Source organism: Macrosteles quadrilineatus, unplaced genomic scaffold, assembly GCF_028750875.1.
Source record: "Macrosteles quadrilineatus isolate MER2022 unplaced genomic scaffold, UCM_ALF_1.0 Scaffold_2__2_contigs__length_208266976, whole genome shotgun sequence".
In the NCBI taxonomy this organism is placed as follows: Eukaryota; Metazoa; Arthropoda; class Insecta; order Hemiptera; family Cicadellidae; genus Macrosteles; species Macrosteles quadrilineatus.
In genome coordinates, this window is record NW_026542595.1 from 163,827,055 (window position 1) to 163,850,994 (window position 23,940).

Below are 23,940 nucleotides of genomic sequence, written 5' to 3' on the forward strand. Positions count from 1 at the left end.
TTATTTCATTAGGTTGTGGTAAACTGTCAAAAATGTAAGCCACTTCCTCACCAGCTAGATTAAGTACTAGTGCAGTTTTCCTTACATCACTGGTAATGTCTGCAGCTAAAGCATACCTCTCAAATTGCTTAATCCATGTACCCCAACGCTGTGCGACACTTGCAGGATTTGTATGGGGGTCAAAACGATCAGGCTTATTGAGATCCATTATCCAATTATCCTCGTCGCCAGTTTAGTAAATTAAAACATAATTAACACAACTGAATTTATTGAACTCACAAATCAGACTAAACTAAAAAGTAAACAAAACATAATAATATAAACAGTCATCTGACAGATGTTATAAATAAAACATATGGACTTATTTCTTGATACATAACAATGTGCAGCAGCAGAATGGGCGACCTGGCAGAGCTTATGTCACTAATTGTTGTGGTATAGATTTTCCATTTCGAAATTTTACTGAACATTGTTTGTGATAACATGCTTTCATAGCAGGCAAATCATACACATTTAGAAGCCGTATTTTGACTTTGACAGCCCATTCATCTTTACATTTCGTTGCACTTTTCTAGCACTGATGTTCTTAAGTTTAGCGTCCGAGCTTCAAACCGTTCGTTTTATTCCTCTGTTTATATGTTAGGCTTAATTCAGCTGTGCACAACAAACAATTTACTTTTGAAATCAAAATAGGTTTCACTAAAACGTGTCAAACGGGAACAACTGGTTTCATCCTCCCGCTTTCTGAATGAAGACTTTAAGTCAATAAACTGTGCTCTACATTTTTTATGAATTTTTTACCAAAAAATAAAAGGAATTCAGTTATTTTCCTTGCCTTACTGGTTCGGTGTATTGCTTCAATTGCTTTTTGAGTGAGAACACCTCACAACTGTCGTGTATAATTTTTTCACAAATAAAAAATGTTTCGATATTCATTTTTCTATTTTCAGTTGTCATACTAAGGGGGATTAACATCCCCATCGCAACACTAATTTTCCTAAAATTTAATTAAAAACATCACTACTGAACATGAAAGTAAACTAGAAACATGTAGAAATATTAACAACAACAATAAGAACTCTCAGCTGGTACAAAACAATCATTGTTGCCAACTTAAAATCCATAACTCAAAATTTCTCTGAATAACAATAAACTATTAAAATTGTTTGACTACATTATTTTCTTTTAAGAATGTAAGGACTTGTAACTTATTATATACCAAAAGTTGCGCAATTTAATTCTTTAAAATTTACTCATTTACTTATTTAAGCTACCTGTAATAGTTTAGGACTTATTGGCTAAAAACATAAATATTTATGGTAGCCATTTTGAAAAACCTTTCATACAAGGCCAACGCACCTCCGTAGAGTGGTAGACTTTTCACCATCGTTTTTTCCGCCATTTTTACATAAGAATCCATTTATAGAAATTATGTTACAATTACTTCTAGGTTAACCAACAATTTTACTAGTCTAATATGTGAATGGATATATGCAAAGTAAATGTTTTCCAAAGTTTTGACATCAGAGTACGAGTACACAGACATTTTTGAAAGGGCAAAAATTCCAGAGTTGATTTTTGAAACTATTTTTTTTGTATGATCATTCCAATTCAAATTTTGATCAATTGTTAGACCCAAAAAGTTTGTGCTGGTCTTTTGCTCAATAAGTTACGAGTCATACATTATTATTGGGTGATTGGAATTTTTATTTTGTGGTGTTTTAAATGTGATCAAATTAGTTTTTTTGTTATTTAATTTTAGGTTTTGGCACACCAGATAACTGCCCAAATTTCCAAGTTCTAGAAAAGCAGAAATTTCTGTTTGTTCCAGTGTAGGAGAGGAAATCATTAAATTAGCATCGTCAGCATACAGGCACAATTCACTTCTAGGTCTACATACTAGGACACTGCTTATGTCCTTTAAATAGCACAAAAATAGCAATGGTCCTAGAATAGACCCTTGAGGCACTCCATATTTTATTTTTTTAATGTCTGAGGCAGTTTGAATAATTTTATTATTTTTTAATTGAGTAATTTCAACATGTTGTGTTCTATTACTCAGATAGGAATTAAATTATAGCAATGCATTTTTAGTTATTCCAAGCAATTTCAATTTATTCAATAATATTGGATGTTTTACACTATCAAAAGCTTTAGATAGATCCATGAATATGCCAATTGTTGTTTCACCTCTATCAACCGATTCAATAACTGACTCTAAAAATGATACTGCTGCAGTGACTACCGACCTTCCAGCCCTAAAACCATGCTGGTAATCATCAAGTAAGTTAAACTTTTTAAGATAATCACTCAACTGATTGTAAACAATTTTTTCATAAATTTTGGAAACAGTTGGAAGAAGTGAAATGGGTCTGTAGTTTATTACATCTGTCTCATCATCTTTTTTATGCAGAGGGATAATTTTTGCCTTTTTTAATTGATCTGGAAACAAACCAGAAATGAAGGAAGAGTTTATCAGGCGAGCCAAAACTTAACTGATATTATGACCTACTTTCTTAAGTAAATTAATAGGTACATCATCATGCCCGCTAGACTTTTTGTTCTTTAGCGATTTCAATACGTTTTCCACCTCCTTCTCACAACAGATTGCCATGGCCATTCAAAAAGGAAATGTCACCAGCATCATTGGATCCTCACCCACAGACAATGACCTTTCATCGATATTTTATTTGTAGAATTATTGTAGAAATTTGTATACTAGCAATAAATTGTTTTTTATGTTATTTGTGATATTATGCGAAAGTTTGATAGTTTACTTTTTTTTTTTGTTTAGGTGCAGTGGGAGGATATTATGGCTATTGTAGAATATGAGAATGTTATCGTAGAAGTGTTTTACTAACAAACCGTTAATTTAAAGAACAGAATTTTCTCAAATTGTGTCCTCCCCAATGCAAACGTAAAGCACGAGTATAACACTACACTGCAATAAGAATTTTATACTTATACGCCAACCCCATACAAAGGACAGGTACTCTGCTAGTAGTGATATATTTTAAAACAAAATTAATAGTTAAAAAACTGTAGTAGGGTATCAATACTTTATTTAGACTTTAAGGTTTTCCAAATATTCTCCAAGGGTATTCTTTTTTAATGTAATATTTTTTTATTGATCTTTGAATTGTGTAACTTTTAAACAAGAGTAGTTTGTTGTACAATCTTAGTCCCATATATTGAGGGCTGTTCCTGAGTATCATCAACTTGTGATCAGGTGAACATTTAGTCCAGTGAATAGAGGTATGTAAACTTACAAACGGTCCGGTAAGTCTAAATTTTTCATATGTTGTCTAGGATGGTAAGTAGGTGTTAAAACCGAAAAATGCACAATTCTACCCCCTCCGCGCCCGCCGCCATATTGAAAAATCGAAAAAATCGGTACTTTCTAGAGATTTTCACCTATATCTCCGTTTTGGTGCGTTATAGCGAAAAATATGTAGCAGCATTGTTGTAGACAATTAAATTTCCTATAATATAAGTATAACAATTTGGTTCTAAGACTTATGGATACGAAAATATTCAAACTATTTTACAATAAAACGTAATTTTTTTTGTTATTTTGCCAAATTTCTTTATTTAGATCGATGTAATTCAGTAATGAAATATTCTAGGATAACAAGTATCCCAATCACATGTATAGAGCATTTAATTACCTACAAAATGCTTCTATTCTTTAGGCCAACCGTTTGATGTGGGGCTAAAAAACAAACAAAACAAATTAAAAGAATGGGTCTATTTTTTCGCTTTCGTGACCTAAAAATTAACATATGAACTTTCAGTTTTCGGTTTAATTTTCAGTTAATGAAACCATACTTACTGTACTTACTACATGTAACAGTGCAATGCTCATGATGCAGGTACTATATTCCTCCCTTACAAATATACACTGGTGAGAGGAGGTGTTAAATTTAAAACAACCCACCAACACAGCAAGTAAATTTTTTAAGATCCATTTATTTAAACAAAATAAGATCAAATACTGTAATAAAAACGTTTAATAAATAAGTAAACTAATGGCTAATATAATTAAAATAAACTAAATAACTAACATATTAGAAAATTTATTACTGGAGCTTTGCTCGTTTAGTAGGTATGGGGTTATGCATATTATTCCACCCATGGCATGAAAAGTCCCTCGACCATCTAGAGTATTGACGTTGAAGTCGGCGTTATCAAAAACCAGTTGGCAGAAAGCATCGCCACGTACGGTTGGGTTTCACCAGAGTTAGTTGTTGTTGCATGATGGTAGACACTTCAAGTAATTGTGCTTCGTGATAAGAGGAAGAAAATCCAAAAGATGACATTAAATCTACCAGAAGCTTTGAACCAAACTTTTTGTACATGAATACACTTAATCCAGTCAGAAGGGGTGACACAAAGGACCTTGGTCTTGCAGCAGCTATGACAGCGTGCGATAAGGCCACACATTTCTTTTTCAATTTCTCCAGAGATCTTTTCTTGTTCTTTGTTATAACGGATGTCAGGAGGGTGGGCAAAGATTGTGGAATAACTGTTGCAACATCATTCAAAAACTGGTCAGTAGGTGGGTATTCTGTGGTATTGTACATATCTTCCAAAACTATGTCTGCTGCTGCTTTCACTACTCTTAGTCTCTCTCCTTCTCGATCTGTGGATTTCATTGTACTGTACCAGTTGTCGGTGAGTATTTTATATCCTGTATTTTTGAATCAGATTGTCGTTTTTTTTTGTGAGTATCAATAATTAGGATATCTTCACCGTACTTCTCCAGTAGGCGGGATTTAATTGTTCTTGAATCGATTTGATGTTCACCCTTGATGACATTTTGCAAAATAACAGAAAGTTTGATTTGTTACAGTTAAAAAAAATTGAATATTTTCGTATCCATACAAGTCCACACAAATTAATATACATAATATATTAGGATATTTAACCGTTTACAACATTGACATTACGTATTTATCTTATTTTGTTTAAATAAATGAATCTTTAAAAATTTACTTGCTGTGTTGGTGGGTTGTTTTAAATTTAACACCTCCTCTCACCAGTGTATATTTGTAAGGGAGGAATATAGTACCTGCATCATGAGCATTGCACTGTTACATGTAGTAAGTACAGTAAGTATGGTTTCATTAACTGAAAATTAAACCGAAAACTGAAAGTTCATTTGTTAATTTTTAGGTCACGAAAGCGAAAAATAGACCCATTCTTTTAATTTGTTTTGTTTGTTTTTCAGCCCCACATCAAACGGTTGGCCTAAAGAATAGAAGCATTTTGTAGGTAATTAAATGCTCTATACATGTGATTGGGATACTTGTTATCCTAGAATATTTCATTACTGAATTACAGCGATCTAGAGAAAGAGATTTGGCAAAATAACAAAAAAAAAAATTACGTTTTATTGTAAAATAATTTGAATATTTTCGTATCCATAAGTCTTAGAACCAAATTGTTATACTTATATTATAGGAAATTTAATTGTCTACAACATTGCAATTACACATTGTTCGCTAAAACGCACCAAAACGGAGATATAGGCGAAGATTTCTAGAAAGTACCGATATTTTAGATTTTTCAATATGGCGGCGGGCGCGGAGGGGGTAGAATTGTGCATTTTGCGGTTTTAACACCTACTTACCATCCTAGACAACATATAAGAAATTTAGACTTACCGGACCGTTTGTAAGTTAACCCCCCTATTTCTGTCTCTATTTACTGGACTAATTGTACTTCTGTGTTTTTTTAGCTAAGTGCTTACTTTTGTAATGTAATGTAGCAGTTAGAATTTGACACTATTTGACATAGCTCCCTATAAAATGTTGCAAACTGTCCTTTAGTTGTCAACATCGGATGCACACAGTATCCCTTTCTTTTTCACTTAACATGCCCACAACACTGATGTACTAAAATGTCATCTTGACACTGAAGCTAGGTATAGCATTTGTTGTCGTAGTAGTGGTCGTGTCAATCTCTGGATGCATCGTGTACTAGGACAAGTCGAGGCTTTTGTCGTGGTCAGACTGGAGCACCATTACCCTTAGTCTACTAACCTACTCCTCGAGTTGACGGCCATTACTCAAAACCAAAAGTAAAACAACCACCACATACCTTCCTTAAAAGAATAAAACCTGATAGGTTAAAGATGTGCATATAATATTAAAAGGCCAATATTAGTATGGTAGTAAAAAGCTTTAGGGATCTCCAATGTTTACTTGATGGCGATTCCCCTTCAGTATTATTCATTTTGTAAGTTAATATTGCATTGTTGAAATGGAATTTAGTCAATTTACGGTTGAATATTAATACTTTGATGGACATTTGAGTGAAATTTAAACAAGAATATTAAGGGGACTGTGACTGCCTATTTGATATAATGTTAACTATTATGCTATATAGATAACTATAATAGAGCCTTAATTTTATTTTTTTTTATTTTAAAGGTCAAATGTTTATCTAGTTCCTCATAGAAGATTTACTATTTTTTATAAAAAATTAGTAATGACACTTTTTTTATCACAACTTGTGTGTTGCATAAATCAAAATCCTTCTGGTAGTAACTAATTTGTTGTGTATAAAATATGTGGTAAAAAATTGGATACTCTTAGTCAAAAAGATAGGTGAGAAAAGTAACATCAAAGTAATGAAAAACTGACGTTCATAGTGTGAATGATTAAAAAGTAGCAGACGTACTGAACTGACTGAATGCTCAATTAGTTCATTGAATCAGATCGGATCTTCGGATCCGGATCCAAATTTTTCAAGATCCGGATCCGAATTTTTCAAGATCCGGATCCGGATCCGGTACCGACATTTTCTTGGATCCGCCCATCACTAATAGATAACTATAATAGAGCCTTAATTTAATTTTTTTTTATTTTAAAGGTCATATGTTTATCTAGTTCCTCATAGACGATTTTAAAAATATATTTACTCTAAGTGATATCTTTTGAATTTTCAAAAATTACTATTTTTTTATAAAAAATTAGTAATGAAACTTTTTTTATTAAAACTTGTGTTTCATAAATCAAAATCCTTCTGGTAGTAACTAATATGTTGTGTATAAAATATGTGGTAAAAAATTGGATACTCTTAGTCAAAAAGATAGGTGAGAAAAGTAACATCAAAGTAATGAAAAACTGACGTTCATAGTGTGAATGATTAAAAAGTAGCAGACGTACTGAACTGACTGAATGCTCAATTAGTTCATTGAATCAGACCTAGGAGAGCTTAGTGTCATCGTGTGCTTGCTTAAAACTGCAAACTACCTGATCGCCCGATGGTGGTATGGTAGCTCTGTCGGCTAAAGCATTGCACTGACGAGTGTAGCGCTGAGGTCTTTCTACATGCGCGAGTTCGTTTCCCGACGTGTGCAATCCTGACTAAGCTCAATAATGTGTGGCTAAGCTGGCTGGAGAGGCCCACCTTAAATAAACGGTGACTGGCTTGGGTGGAAGTTGACGGCATTATTGAGTTTAAAATGGATTGCACACAACACCTGTTATGCCACTTTTTACTATAGAGGAGGACACACTTTTTTTGCTTTATTTCAGTGTGTTTCATACATATCTGATACCAGCAATAACATGACTTAACGTAGAAAAAACAAAAGGATAAGAAATAATTTTTTTAATTTTCAAAAACTGTTCAGTCTCAGTCCCCTTAATCTGACTGGATAGAGGTAGAAAGAGGGATTTGTCCCTTTGAGTTTCTGTTCCATTTCTAAGAAACTCACTTAGTACCTATGCTGGTTTACCATGTTGGATGTAAATACAATAACTACAACATATGTTTTTGCACATTTGGAAAAGGGGAAAGTGATGTAAATGAGAATCATTTGTCTTTAACAAGTTTACTGTGAGTATGAGCGAGTCTACAGCCAAGCCAAACGAGTACAAAAGGGTGGCTAGCAATCACACAAAACAAAAATCAATGGGGTCAATGGTTTATTTCATACTTTCTAAACAACTATGCAATATAGATTAATATTATCCTAATATATTATAATTAATTTATATTAATAACCATAATAGTATGAATCGGATATGATAGACAAAAATTACAATTACTCTTTTCTATAATAGCGGAAAATTATTTACAGCAGTTAAAAACAAAATGAACATTTTCAGGTCATACTCAAAATTATTATAGACAACAAAATGGCCAAATCATACGGGTCGAAACTTTGGCCCTCATTGGCATACGGTACTTAACATTTAACACACGTTTTGTACCATTCAATACACTAGCACCAACAAAACTGAATCTCTCTCAAAATTTGATTCAAAAGCGACTGGCACTGGAGTATAGATGCGGTAACTGCTCTACTGGCAAGTACAGCTACGCCACTCTGGCCCTATTCTTTTGTTTGATTAGCTGATGTTAACATGCAGGTGAAAACTGTGTAAGGACATTTAACTGTAGGCTTCCTATACACAGGTTCAAGTTGTATACAGGTGTATAAGGATGTGCATAACTTATAAATATAAACAATTGAGACTTGAGGTAATCCAAAGAATTCAGATTACCAGGTGAGAGTAAATCAAATAATTTTTTAGTAAAAATGTGGTTATTCGCAGTTGGAACAGAGTGCAAATTGTAAATTATCCAATATTAAGTTGGCACCGAAGATAGATTGGCAATTCAACATTTGGTTTGAGCGGATGAATATAGTTTAAAGAATATTTCTGTTTTCACTGTATTTGGTAAAGGAATATAATTCACAACACAAAGTGCGAGTGAAGTGCTTTTGAATTGCAATAGTGACAGTAATAGTTAAGTACAGTGAAGGAAACATCGAATGATTTACTGTCCAGTGCGACTTTTGAACAAATGCTATAAACAACGTCAACAGAATTAAAGAGGCGTAGGCCTGTGATGTCAAACATACATCTATCCTGTATGTACAGTCCACTAAACGATTAACTGATAGTAGCACACTTTACAAAAGAGTCTATATCAAGACTAACTACGTTGGTTGTCATTTAAAATTATCTACAAAAAGAAATGGTTTCCGAAAGAATTGAACTTTTGGAGCGGTGAAGTAATAAAAAATCGACTACAAATACTCGTACATACACATGCGCTCGTAAGCTTTACAAGTCTATACAGAAGTTTCGTACACTTGGTTTGATAATTTGTATACAGTCGGTGCAGAAAGAAACGCTAATGAGCCATTAGGTTGTTTATTCGCCAATCAATATGATATGTGAACACAACATGATCCTACGGTGCATTTCAGATATCTGTGTCGCCTAAGTAGGGTTTATACTAGGTCCCTAGCGAGTATCGTTATATAATATAGAAATTTGTTCTAACATAGATGGAGAGGCTAAAGCACAACAAATAAGCATCCCTATTATCTACAGCACCTCTGAAGAGGTCAAAATTCACCATTTATCTGTTCTCCCTCACATTGCCCATGTGCAAACTCCCATCTCATAAAGTAGTGACTTATATTAACCTTTTAACTAGAATTTCAACAAATTACTTTTGAGTATTCCTCAATCTATTCAAATTGAAGGATATTTTTATTACCGTCAATAAATGTACAAATGACAATCTTTTCATGTGTACAACTACAAAATACCATTTGAAAAATTGAAATCAATAATAAGCATGCTAAACAAATACACTGTACAATATATAAATCAAAGGCAATATCCATCCGTGCTTGGGTTTAAATAAAAATAATGATGATAATTTAAAGCTTAAAAAATACATCTGTACTAACAATAAAATGAACAACAAATTAAATGTAATAAAACTCATAATAGCTACTTTCAGTAGGCCCTAATAATATTGCCTATTTATAAAAGGTAAAACTGCTTCCTTATTTACAAAAAAATCCATAAAAATATTTTTAACTAAAATATTAATAAAATATTCACAAATTTAAAAATGTTCCTTACTAACAAACTGATAATCTGTCAATTTAAAAGCATAAATATATAATTCAAATGGTTTTTATAACATAACAAAACTTAAATAAGTAATTACATTACTTAAAGGGTTACATTTTTGGTCCCGGCGGATCAAAAACCAAGTTAAAAGATTAATACTCAATTTTAATGCAATTCAAAGAATATCTATGACATAAAAAGTCTACCAGAATGTTTGTTCAATTCTTGTACGTTTTAGTACTTGCAGTAAGGCTTTTAAAACAAAAATCAATAGGATGCCTCTAGTTTTGAATGAAAACAAATGTAGAATTCGACTCTATTGCACTTGAGAAAAACCGCATGTCATGATCACAGAAATACATGTAAAGCTCATCAGACTGAGAAATGAACTAAACCAACTAGACGGTCTAGGAATAGTACAAGCCAGGCATCTAAGAAATCACACTTTGACAAGAACAATGAAATAACAAAAGAAGGTTGGGCATTAAAAAAGTCGTACAAATAATATTACGCAGTATAATCCCGTAAATAAAATTTATGTAATGCCAAAATAATACAAATAAATAAAATACACGTCGAACATAGTCTATTCTTTAAAAAGAATAAGAACTTAATATGGTGAAAACAATGCCGGTACAAAAAATATAACTCAATCGGAGAAGATTTAAAATCTGTACAATTGTGTAACGAGTCGGAGAAGATGAGCTGAAGCGAACGACTCTTCCCGTCCAGGTTTGGTCACCATCACCTGCCTCACTGCAACATACAACCACCAAGATATAGACAGTTACATAAACAACATAAGCTACATACATTTCATAAGTCTCACCTATTTTATTTTTAAACATCTTTTTTTAGAACTGAATATATACAAATAGTAGACAACTTAATAATAAAATACCCCCACTGCAGAAACCTGGAGACTAAGCGAATTTCCATTTATATGATTGGATCTTTTTAAATAGCACTAGGTTTAACAAGCAACTAGGTTTGCTGCTACAGGGAGTTTAATAAAGTGATAGTAAAATAATTAGGGGTGTGCAAATAGTGATTTTCAACCTCGAGCCGAGCCGAGCCGAGCTTTTTCAAAAATTTTCGAGCTCAAGCTTTTTCGAGCTGAGCTTTTTCTAGCGTCACCTTATCTAAATTATTAAACTTTTTTTCCTTAAAAAATTGCATAATAATAATGTTCAGTCAATTTTTAAATAAACACAATGTTATTTTAATACAGTATGTTTAAAAACATTGAGAATTGTCAAGACATCAAATAGTAGATAATCAAGGTAAGAACTGAACTGAACTAAATTAAGATGCAAGAAATAAAAGGATAATTGAAGGCCTGACGAGATATGCAGTGCAGACTGAGCTGAGACAATTGGATTGTCTTTCATAACAGAACAGCAACGCAACCTTGAATGACGACAAAACAACTAGCAAGTCGATTACATTATTATGTATATTGTAACTACTATGAATATTTAATTCTATTTTGTATAAATACAAAATAAATTTAAAAACACGTTATTATTCTTGTTGTTTTCCATGCACAAAATATTTTAGTTTTATCAATCGTATTAATCAAAAAAGAACATAGTTGGTTTGGATCCAAAAAGGTGGAGAGACAAGTAAAAAGTAAACTTATATTAAAAAAGATATAATTGACATATGGAGGAAATAGACCAAAACACTAAAATTAATAGAATAACACACAAAGTAAACAAGAAATGAAATAAAGAACACAATGAATTAACACTGTCACTCAATTTTGTTATCTAGAAGGGTCGGAGAAATAATCAATAAATAGCCAAAACCAGTTTCCTCCCCTTCTTGCAGTCTCACCACCACCCCTCCCCCCTAAACCGGGAGGCCCAACACTTTGTCCTTGAAACACCCACGTCCTTTGTACCCCTATGAAACAATAAACCCTTACACCCGTGTTGCTGTTTTGACAACAGGTTTATGAATGCGATCACTATTTTTCATTTTCCAGAATTAACTATCAATTATTATTATTTGCAAGTTACTGAAATAGGAAACTACATCACATTATGGTATTCAATGACCCATGTATTATTATCAAAAATTAATAATTCATTACTTATTTTGATAATAAAAAGCATTTACTACAGCACGCACCACTTATTGATAAATATAATCATCAAGGTAACTGTTACTTTATACAAAATAAAAAAGGTACAAAATTGTGTGGCCAGTCAAACTTTATGAAAAAGTAAACAAACAAGGAACAACGTTTACAGCCTTATTGTGTCGCCCACTACATTTGCTCACGTGACCACTTTTTGTTTCTTCCTTATCTTTCATCCGTCCCAAAATAGAATTCCTGAAATTGTTTGTTGGTATAATCTTCCCTCCCACACAAGGCGCAGTGCTCAGCGCGCACTGTAGGTTGTCATGGCAACCGTGTGTCGTCATAGCGACAAGCCAATCACGCACTCGCACTGCGTTGTATATTACGATACGAATAGCTGTTAGAAAGACAACGCAATAGGTGGTCGTTTGTCTCTTTCCTATCTCCTCAAAATTACGATCGATAATCATTGCGTCTTGACTGAGCTGAGGTTCGTGCTTATCAAACCTCGAATGCATGAACAACGTAGAATTGTGATAACATTGTTTTCAATTATGACCCAAATTAAGTGTTTTGACTTTGTATTAAAAGCTCGGCTCGAACTTCGAGCTTTTTCAAAACGCCTCGAGCCGAGCCGAATAATGAAAAGCTCGACCAAAAAGCTCGAAGATTCGAGTACTCGCACACCCCTAAAAATAATTTTAGCTTAGTATAGAGTAAATAAATTTGCCTAGTTTTATTCAAATACATCACTAAAAAACCAAACTACAACCGTTTACTTATTTTCCATAAGAACAACATGGGAATTTTACATTGACAACTTTTAGAAATTTCTCCGTAACAAAAGAAATTAAAAAAACACTTCAGTATACTAAATTATTTGCTTTTCCTGCTCTTTATGCTTTCAAAATTTCATGTTTTGAGGTTAAAAAAATGATATGCATTTTTACCCCATAAAACTCATACAATCCTGTTCCCATGGTCCGGTCATGCTGCTTCGCAAACTCATTTAAGTTTATCCCGCCTTACACCTTTAAACCAAATTTCATCAAAATCGGACAAAAATTACTCAAGTCATCGCGTTCACGGGTGTATACATATGTATATTAATCTATATTCAAAAATTTGAACAGATTGTGTTTTTTCCCAGGGACATCAAAATGAAAAAGTATATCGGTACCGGGTCTAGGTCTTCCCGTGCCTACGGTAATAGCTACTTCCCTATAGGGAAATTCGCTTAACACCAGATCTTTGTTGCAAATTGAGAGAAGGGAACTTTCCCACTGGTGGATAACCCCCAACCTAAACCTAAATAAATAATCAGGTAATCCTACCCCTACACAGCAGGCTTTTGTTAACATAGAATTATTTGTTTGGTATAATATTCAGTTGTGACTTAGTGATAGGGACTAAAACCATTGACTAGACAGCCCATTCTTCTTCCTACTTCAGCACCCTACAAGAACAATAACAGACTTTACGACTGATGAAATGAAATGTGTTAATTGTCTTGTGAATTTATACAAATTATTGACAATGTCAGAAAACTGCTAAAATTAGCATAGTCAGTTAATGAATACAATATTTACAAGAATACTACACACAAGGAGATATGTTACAATACATACTTTAATATTACAACCAAATAATCTTATTGTTAAGGAAAATGCAAGGCATTTGGAATAATGGAAGTTATTAAACCCCATAACCAACTAAATCCAACAGTAATTTGGTAGATTTGCTAGCTCTACTTAAAAATTAATAAAAGGCATTTCAAAAAATCTTTTAGAGAATAAAAAGGGTTGTTCAAAAGCCATTTGTGGAATTTAGATTTAAAAGTTTTTTTAGGATATTTTGTTATTAAATGTATTAGCTTGTTGTATATTTTTAGTGAGATTACAATATGACTTTTAAGAGTTTTAGACAGTCTAAAAAAATCTATGGTAGCAATAGCAACGTTTTTATTCCTTATATTATGAACATGAGAATTTTGTTTGATAAGGTCGGGATTATTTAGAATATATGATACAGAGTCAAATATACTAGGTGGCGTTCGCAGAGGCATCCACAAAATTGAGCGGAGTCATCAAGGGTTAATATTATATTGTTTTTGTCATACTGCAGTAAAAACAGTAGTTTTAATGCATGCGTTGCGGGTCTACAGTAGCATTTTAATTCTTTAGGGAGCAAAAATCGTTTTTAGCCTCTATTGAGTAAAAATCAGCTGTTGTCAACTCAGTTGTAATTTTCTATTGTAAACGATTGCATGTATCGAAATATGTATCGATTTGTGCTTTGTAATCATTTTAGCCTACAGTCTACAGTCTCTTCCCATAGCGTTTTAGCATTGCAGATACATTAATCCATTCCCACACTCAACACTGCTCACCTTTACTACTTCCTTCACCACCCCCTACGTCGTGGTCGTGTTTCACTCTCTTCCCATAGAATTTTAAGATTGTAGATACCTTAATCTAATCGTCATAAACAGTCCCCACTCTCCGAACAGCTCGCCTTGACTACTTCCTTCACCACTTCCTATGTCTCGGACCTGTTTCCCTCCCTTCCCCTAGCATTTTAGGATTCCAGATCCCTTAATCTAATCGTCATAAACAGTTCCCACACTCCGGACTGCTCGCATTTACTACTTCCTCCACCACTTCCTACGTCACGGATCTGTTTCCCTCCCTTCCCATAGCGTTTAGGATTGCAGATACCTTAATCTAATCGTCATTCGTCATAAAAAGTTCCCACACTCCGGACTGCTCGCCTCTACTACTTCCTTCACCACTTCCTACGTCATGGACCTGTTTACCTCCCTTCCCATTATTGGATTGCAAATACCTTAATCTATTGGTCATAAACAGATCCCACACTCAGAAGAACTCACCTTTACTACTTCCTTCACCACTTCCTACGTCACGGACCTGTTTCCCACCCATAGCATTTTCGGATTGCAGATACCTTAATCTAATCGTCACAAACAGTTCCCACAGTCCGGACTGCTTGCCTTTACTACTTCCTTCACCACTTCCTATGTCACGGACCTGTTTCCCTCCCTTCCCATAGCATCATATGATACCTTAATCTAATGGTCATAAACAGATCCCATACCCCAAACAGCTCGCCTTTACTACTTCTTTCACCACCTGTTTCCTTTAGGATTACATTGTATTTTAGGATTGCAGATACCTTAATTTAATCATCATAAACAGTTCCCAAAATCCGGACAGCTCGCCTTGACTACTTCCTTCACCACTTCCTACGTCGCAGACCCGTTTTCCTCCCTTCCCATAAAATTTTAGGAATGCATATACCTAAATCTAATCGTCATAAACAGTTTCCACACTCCAGACTACTCACCTTTAGTACTTCCTTCACCACTTTCTACGTCACGGACCTCAAGCTAGTGTCGTCTTTTGATTATATTTATGATCCATACGGTTTCTGTTCTAATATCTGTGGAATCATGCTATCAGCTATTTCTTTATCTACTGCATTCAAAAGTTAACAGCTGATCATATGTCTTTGTTTATGTGTCAAATACTGCTTCCATAAGGTTTACATTGAAACTTTGAGACCCAGTGGGGCTGATTCCTGAGAGACATGTTCAACGCCATATAGATGTTAGCACTCGCCGATATGTTCTTTATCACCATGCAAAATTTGAAAACGATTGATTTAGCCGTCTAGGAGGAGTTTGCGTATTACGAAATGCACAAGAGTCGACGTATAAGAGCTCCGCTCAATAAATGTTAATTACTGTTGGAATTTGTAGCTGAATGAACAGGGGTTTACAGTGTTCCTGTAGGGGTTCACAAGATATGATTCTAACCAACTTATATGAAATGAAATGAAATGAAATGAAAATGTGCTTTATTGTACAATTTAGAACATAAATACATTTTTTCACAGACACATAAAAACAATGGTTAATAACCGTCTGTTTTGTTGGCACTAGAGTTGTTCCATTACTTAAGATTAGAATAGTAGGCCTATTGAGCACTAAAAAGATTTATTAATATTTCTGAAATAAAGACATAAGAGAAAAGATATAAGAGAGAACGAAATATTATTACATAAGTGATAAAAAAACAAAAACATACTGATCCTAACTTATCTGTAGACGAGTTTCATATACAATTATTTAGATTCAAAAGTTAAATTCTGTCACTATCTCCCTTCTATACTTCCAAGCATTTTCTAGATAACTAGCTAAAGCTCGCCAATTCCTCCCATTTATAAATTAATGATATTCTATTTCGTTTAAAAAAAAGTTTTCCCAGCCACAAATGTCTTATGTGTTTTAAAATCGGACAAAGTGCAATAAAATGATAGACTGTTTCATTTTCATTTTGGTTACATAAAGAACATCTATAATTTTGATTGAGCCAAGGCTTGTAGTTCAGGTTGATAAGCTCTAATCTTGCTTTAAGAATCCACGAAATGGTACGAGTATTGTTGAGTTTGAGGGGACTCTTATCTCCAAGTTCAAGGTCGAGCGTGAGTAACTGGCTGTGATGGACGGAGGTGCGCGCTCGACCAACACACTCCCCCCTCCACCTACAACGTAGCCCCTCCGCTACCGACCTCAACTGTTCGCTAAGCTCCGCTAAATCATCATTTTGAAAATTAATATTTATATTAAATTGTTGTCCCAGAAGCTTCCATTCTTTACTCCAAAATACATTCCTTGAAATAATTTGTTTAGCTAAAATTTTGGGCAATCTCCCTGCTGGTAACGTTAAACATTTCAATAAATAATTTAGATTTACATTCAAAGTATAAAAGTATAACTTTTCACAGCATGTTTCCAAATATAATGCATAATTTGGTGTGTTAAAAGGTAAAGAGAATAATTTTTTGAGAAATATTTTTTGAACAGATTCTATTTGATCGCTTTCTATACATCCCCACACCTGAGCTCCGTAGCAGATTGTAGCTCGCACTACCGCTTCGAAACAACACATTTTAGAACATAGCGGTACTTTTGGGTTTTTAAATAAAGCACTCCAGACTGAATTAACAGCAAATTGACCTATTCTGGCTTTTTCTATGAAATGATTACTCCATGAAAGGGAACTTGTGAACGTGATTCCTAAATATTTGTACTCATTTACCACCTCAATAATTTTACCCATATACCACCATTTGTCGCTCGTCTTCAATTTCCCACCATTTCTAAAAACAATAATCTTTGATTTATTTAAATTTACAGTTAAATTCCATGTCCCACAGTAGGTTTCTAAATTTTTTATCATGTGCTGCAGCCCGGTACTAGTTGGAGACAGAAGAATAATGTCATCAGCGTAAAGCAACATATTTATTTTTGATCCACCAAAATGGCATCCACCTCCTACCGCCTCCGGCAGGTCATTGATAAATAAACTGAATAAAGTCGGTGAGAGATTGCAGCCTTGCCTCAGACCTGTGTTAGTTTCGAAACTGTCAGTTACACCTCCTTCACACCACACACTCGAACTGGTGTTGTTGTAGTAGTTTTTTAATACATTCAGCATGCGCGTCGATAATCCCAAACTTGACAGTTTAAAAAACATTGATTTTCGATCGATTGTATCAAAAGCCGCACTAAAGTCAACAAAAAACGCATAAAGGTTCCCCCTTTTTTGTGATAGACGTAACTTAACCATACAAGCAAGATTAAAAATGTTATCAATGGTGGAGTAACCTTTCCTAAAACCCGCTTGGAATTCCGTTAATATTTCATTTTCTTGAACCCACGTTTGTATTCTATTGTTTATGAGACTTGTGAAAATTTTGGCCACGCTATCAATAAAAGATAATCCACGGTAGTTTTCAACTAAATCGAGGTCTCCTTTTTTGTGTAGAGGGAAAATAATTGAGGTTTTGAAAGATTTTGGAACAATTTCACTTTTTAAAATTTTGTTGTTTCCCTGTGTTTCCCTCCCTTCCCCTAGCATTTTAGGATTCCAGATCCCTTAATCTAATCGTCATAAACAGTTCCCACACTCCGGACTGCTCGCATTTACTAATTCCTCCACCACTTCCTACGTCACGGATCTGTTTCCCTCCCTTCCCATAGCGTTTAGGATTGCAGATACCTTAATCTAATCGTCATTCGTCATAAAAAGTTCCCACACTCCGGACTGCTCGCCTCTACTACTTCCTTCACCACTTCCTACGTCATGGACCTGTTTACCTCCCTTCCCATTATTGGATTGCAAATACCTTAATCTATTGGTCATAAACAGATCCCACACTCAGAAGAACTCACCTTTACTACTTCCTTCACCACTTCCTACGTCACGGACCTGTTTCCCACCCATAGCATTTTCGGATTGCAGATACCTTAATCTAATCGTCACAAACAGTTCCCACAGTCCGGACTGCTTGCCTTTACTACTTCCTTCACCACTTCCTATGTCACGGACCTGTTTCCCTCCCTTCCCATAGCATCATATGATACCTTAATCTAATGGTCATAAACAGATCCCATACCCCAAACAGCTCGCCTTTACTACTTCTTTCACCACCTGTTTCCTTTAGGATTACATTGTATTTTAGGATTGCAGATACCTTAATTTAATCATCATAAACAGTTCCCAAAATCCGGACAGCTCGCCTTGACTACTTCCTTCACCACTTCCTACGTCGCAGACCCGTTTTCCTCCCTTCCCATAAAATTTTAGGAATGCATATACCTAAATCTAATCGTCATAAACAGTTTCCACACTCCAGACTACTCACCTTTAGTACTTCCTTCACCACTTTCTACGTCACGGACCTCAAGCTAGTGTCGTCTTTTGATTATATTTATGATCCATCCTACGGTTTCTGTTCTAATATCTGTGGAATCATGCTATCAGCTATTTCTTTATCTACTGCATTCAAAAGTTAACAGCTGATCATATGTCTTTGTTTATGTGTCAAATACTGCTTCCATAAGGTTTACATTGAAACTTTGAGACCCAGTGGGGCTGATTCCTGAGAGACATGTTCAACGCCATATAGATGTTAGCACTCACCGATATGTTCTTTATCACCATGCAAAATTTGAAAACTATTGATTTAGCCGTCTAGGAGGAGTTTGCGTATTACGAAATGCACAAGAGTCGACGTATAAGAGCTCCGCTCAATAAATGTTAATTACTGTTGGAATTTGTAGCTGAATGAACAGGGGTTTACAGTGTTCCTGTAGGGGTTCACAAGATATGATTCTAACCAACTTATATTGTAAGACTAAAATGTCCTCTATCCTACTGCAATTTCCGTAAAAGATGAAGGAGCTAATAGCTCTGAAAACTAAGTGTTTGTGTTATTTGTGCATTTTCTTCTATTTCCGTTGGTAAGGTAAGCCAGCTGTTAAACCTATCCAATACAAAAACCATTCAATGTCAAGGTTAATTACATCCAGGGCAAGGTTTATTATCCACGATTTTGGCTATTCACAATCACTCACTAACATGGATAATCAGGAGTCTACTGGCTTTGTATTATAGAAATACTAGCTGTAACCCGCGGGCTTTGCCCCGTTTAACTTCTTAATTTTCAAGATTATCTCGTTCGCATGGCTCAATCACGTCCTGGTTGAAGTTTGTTCGCTACGCTCACTCACCTTTAGGTTGGAGCTCGTTCGCTGCGCTCACTCACCTTTAGGTTGGAGCTCGTTCGCTGCGCTCACTTGCCTTCAGGTTAGCTCGTTCGCTACGCTAACTCGCCTCCAGGTCGAAGTTCGTTCGCTACGCTCACTCACCTTTTGGTTGCAAATTAGCTGTTGTCATAAATGTAAAAGAAATAATAGTGCTGCACCCTGTTGGTAATCCTTGTAACTTTAATGCTATTGAACATCATAGAACAGAACCAACTTGTTTAATTGAAACAGCTGTTAAGATTCAATAATTCCATTTCTCATAAGGTTAACATGGGAAACTCCAGAGCCACTGGGGCGGAGCCCAAAAGGATTTTTGAAATAAGAATATGCCTATATGTTAATCGGGAATGTGAGCTATCATCATGCCAAATTTGAGCCCAATCCGACCAGTATTTTTCGCGTTCACTTGTCACAAACATCCAAACTTTCTCATTTATAATATTAGTAGGATAGAGTTACCTTGTATAATGTTCAAGCCATGTCTGCCGAGGGCTGGCTGGCCTGACTGGCAGGGTCAGGGGTAGGTGCTGGGTCTGAGGGTACCTGTGACCCTCCGGCCCCCTCTGCACTACCACTCCCCCCTCCACTGCCTCCACCCTCCGCGGTGTTGGCGTGGCGAGGCAGCAGCACCGAGTTGAGTGAAGGCTGTATGTTCAACTCTGTAATAAGAAAAGGAAACATATTTTACCACTGCTTGAAAAGAAAACCCTTTTGAAATAAAAATTTGTTGTTGTAGCTTAAAAACTACCTTGAATATCAAAAACTGGTTTGGATACCTGCTTTTAAATAACTATACTGTCAATTATTGTGCAACTAGTTACAAATTGTTAAGAAGTCATCTTCAGGTGTTGGAGGATGTCATAATCGCTTGATCAGAAGTGATGTCACAGCATAGACCAAGTTGACGGGTAGTCTTGACTTTACATCTAATCTGTCTTGTCACATCATTCAGTGAGCCGTGAGCCGAGTTACTGGTGATATTGCCATTTAATTAATTGGTTTAAGGTGCCGTTTGATTATTTTTATGTCCACTGTAATGTTGAAGTGTATTCGTTAGTCAACACGACAATGCATATGTACTTTTAAATGACAAAATTCTGCAGCAATTATGAATCCTACAATGCCTGAACATGTCTGTCACCACTTATTATATTTACATTTTGTCCTGTACAATTAATTTCCCTTTTGTACTTTTTATTTAATATCATATGTTCAGCTGTTTTTTTATTTATTTATATTTTCTTAACAAATATCAATTACATTCTGTTGTTCATTAAAACAAGACCTCTCTCTTCTCTTTCTTTATAAATACTTTTTTACTATTCAAATTACCAACAACCTGCGTTCTGCCAATATTATATTCAACTATGATCTCCTCCTCCGGTATGGAAGTGGTGGAGGACAAAGCGTATAATAATCCTGATGGCGGGGGCAGCGGTGTTGACACGTCCTTGGAAAGAAATAACAAGCCAACCTATGGATGATATGAATTCTCTGAGCCTGAGAGGTAGGAATATAAGACCTGAGAGCAGAGTGGAAAAAGAAAAATCATTGAGAAACAAATCAATTAGATCCTCAAGAAAAACAGAAGCTGAAGATGAGCTACAAGAACTAATTGATTTACAAGAGATTGAGAGGGATAAGACCTGAGAGCAGAGTGGAAAAAGAAAAATCATTGAGAAACAAATCAATTAGATCCTCAAGAAAAACAGAAGCTGAAGATGAGCTACAAGAACTAATTGATTTACAAGAGATTGAGAGGGAAAAGGAACGATTAGAACAAGAATTTAAGATCACTGAACGTCAAAGAAATGGAAATGGAAAAAGAAAAAGCAAAAATGAAACTAGAACAAAAGTTTAAAGAATTAGACAGACTGAGCATTTTTCACTGAGGTGAATAGCAGACTATTAACACAAGTTTCGACAGACCTAAATGATGATGAAAATCTAACTCGCAATCACTTTCTCATAGGAAGGACAGGTGCAAAGTCTCCTTGTACAAAAATACCTGTGAAGAGTCTTCGTAAATCTATCGAATGTTACCTGTCTCTGTAAAGTTGAAGAGAGGAGGCAGGGGCCGGCCGTTGGGCAACCGGGTGTTGGGTTCGCGCAGCTCGTCAAAGAAGTTGTGGGCGCAGGCTTGCAGTGGGGAGATACGTGAGGAGGGCGTGTACTCTAGCAGCCGAGACACCAGGTCAATAGCCTCTGCAGGTGTCCTGGCTCTGAACACCTACACAACACAATTACAATCATTGGAGGAAACATAAGTACAAACAGACTACAGAATGTAAAGAGAAAGTAACCTAACACTTGCACTTACACTCTCAATTAAAACACAGTAAATATGTACATAAGTTGGTAGGTGATCGATTTTGAAGGACAATCCGATCATCAAATTCATTAGGGAATCTACTGTCTTGTAATGAAAGAGTTAACGTTTAAAACACACTATTAACGTTTGAAATGTTTTAGATGTATTTTTATTTACAATAAATATAATACCGGTACCAATACTGTGCCGATATATTATACCAATATACAGTACAAACACCGCGCAGATTCATAAGTAATTTATAACATACAGCACTAGGCCTAACCCTAAAGTCCTGACTATCAAAATAATACCTACATCCATAAAAAACCTACACTATTCATGACCTTAGTTGTAAATATGACCTTAGTTGTAAATAATTAAGTTCTATCTGAGTGTTTTAATCTTAGTTTATTGGTGAAGTATTTGGCATAGGAACGCATGAAGGAAAATTAATGAAGACATAATAACTCGCCCCAGAAAAGATTTCCTGGTTGTTAATAGCACGCAGAGTTTAAAAGCAATTTACATGATATTTTGCTACCACAAGTGGGCTTTTCGAGTCAAAGCAGTATAGTGGATAAACAGGGGCTGAACCTCTCAACCCCCTAAATGGTTGAAATATCAATGGTGTTATGGATATTCTTTGAACCATTATCTGCCAGTTACTATTTTCCTATACTCCATTCTACGTTCCCTATGCAGTACGGAGAGTCAATAAGCAATGTATTTCAAATGGCAGATCCATTCAATGATACTAGCCGGCAGCCGGCCAAAAACCATATACATACCCCCAGCACGATGGTCCATACGGAAATGTATTTTTTTACATTAATACTTGTTCCTACACTGTTTTACTACTAGACTAATTTTGACTATACTAAAGTCAAATCAGAATTATTAAATGAAAATCATTTTTATTAAAGGCACTTTTGTATTATAACCTCTTTATTTTACAGCGCGCTGCGGCTGTTAGGTTAGGTTGGGTTATCATAAATATGTTTGTTGGACTTTCCTCGTTTAGTTATGAATCAAACGATACCAGATGAAACATAACACAATTATGATAACCCCACCTAACCTAACCGCCACAGCGCGCTGTATTTTGGTGGCCTCCGTATAATATAAAAGTACCGTATAAAAATCACACAAGTTGTGGAAGTAAATAAATTGTAATTTACTATACAGTAGACTCTTGATAATTCGAAATTGGTGGGCCAAGCATAAAAATTTGAATTATCAAGAGTTTTGAATTATCAAGAATTTGATTTATCGGGAGAAAAATAAACCATTTGAATTACAGAGAGTTCATTTGTTAAATACATACAAGGGTACAGCACGTTACAATAAAACATCATACCGTATTTTAGTACGTTTTAAAACAATCAACGGCTTATTTTTCAGTTACTGTAGTTGCAAAGAAATCTGTTATTTAGCGCTATATATTTCCCCAATAGCTGAACTATCAGCTGTCGACAATTACGTTTGTGCTCAAGGAGATGTCGCGCAATCTAGAGATCGGATTGCCAACTTAGAAAAACAAGTCAGCGAACTAACTCAGACTACTGCTCTAACTAAACAAACATCAAAACGTCCAACACTAGCCTACCATGGGAACAGGATGTACTGTACTGTATACTTTCCTGTTATAACAGGAAGAGATCACTTCGAATTATAGAGTGTTTTGCTGACTAAACTTCGAATTACTGCGTGACTTTGATTAATAGAGTGTTTTTTCGACGAAACTTCGAATTACAGCATGACTTCGAATTATAGAGTGTTAACCGACGAAACTTCGAATTACTGAGTTACTTCGAATTATAGAGTGTTTTTCCGACGAAACTTCGAATTACTGCGTGTTACAAATTGACCTGCCCTCTATCTGGACTTTGAAATATCGAGTGTATCAAAATGCGTGGTAAAAATTTGAAATATTGAGAGATTCTCTAGGGACTGAGCCTTCATTTTGAATTACCGAAAGTTTTGAATTATCAAGTGTTTGAATTACCAAGAG

General features: G+C 35.0%; 1 protein-coding gene across 9 annotated transcripts in view; it reads right to left on the reverse strand.

The window, feature by feature from the left end:
- Positions 1-9,160: 9,160 nt before the first annotated feature.
- LOC128985483 (protein kinase shaggy-like) overlaps positions 9,161-23,940 on the reverse strand; it is a 211,949-nt gene continuing 197,169 nt past the window's right edge. For all 9 annotated transcript variants that reach the window (XM_054405013.1, XM_054405014.1, XM_054405011.1 and 6 more), the window contains 3 exons: positions 21,659-21,845; positions 20,075-20,274; positions 9,161-10,649 (listed from right to left, as the gene is read on the reverse strand). In XM_054405013.1, the coding sequence (XP_054260988.1) occupies positions 20,087-20,274; positions 21,659-21,845 (375 nt within the window). In that variant the 3' untranslated portion in view covers positions 9,161-10,649; positions 20,075-20,086. The remainder of the gene's footprint in view (positions 10,650-20,074; positions 20,275-21,658; positions 21,846-23,940) is intronic.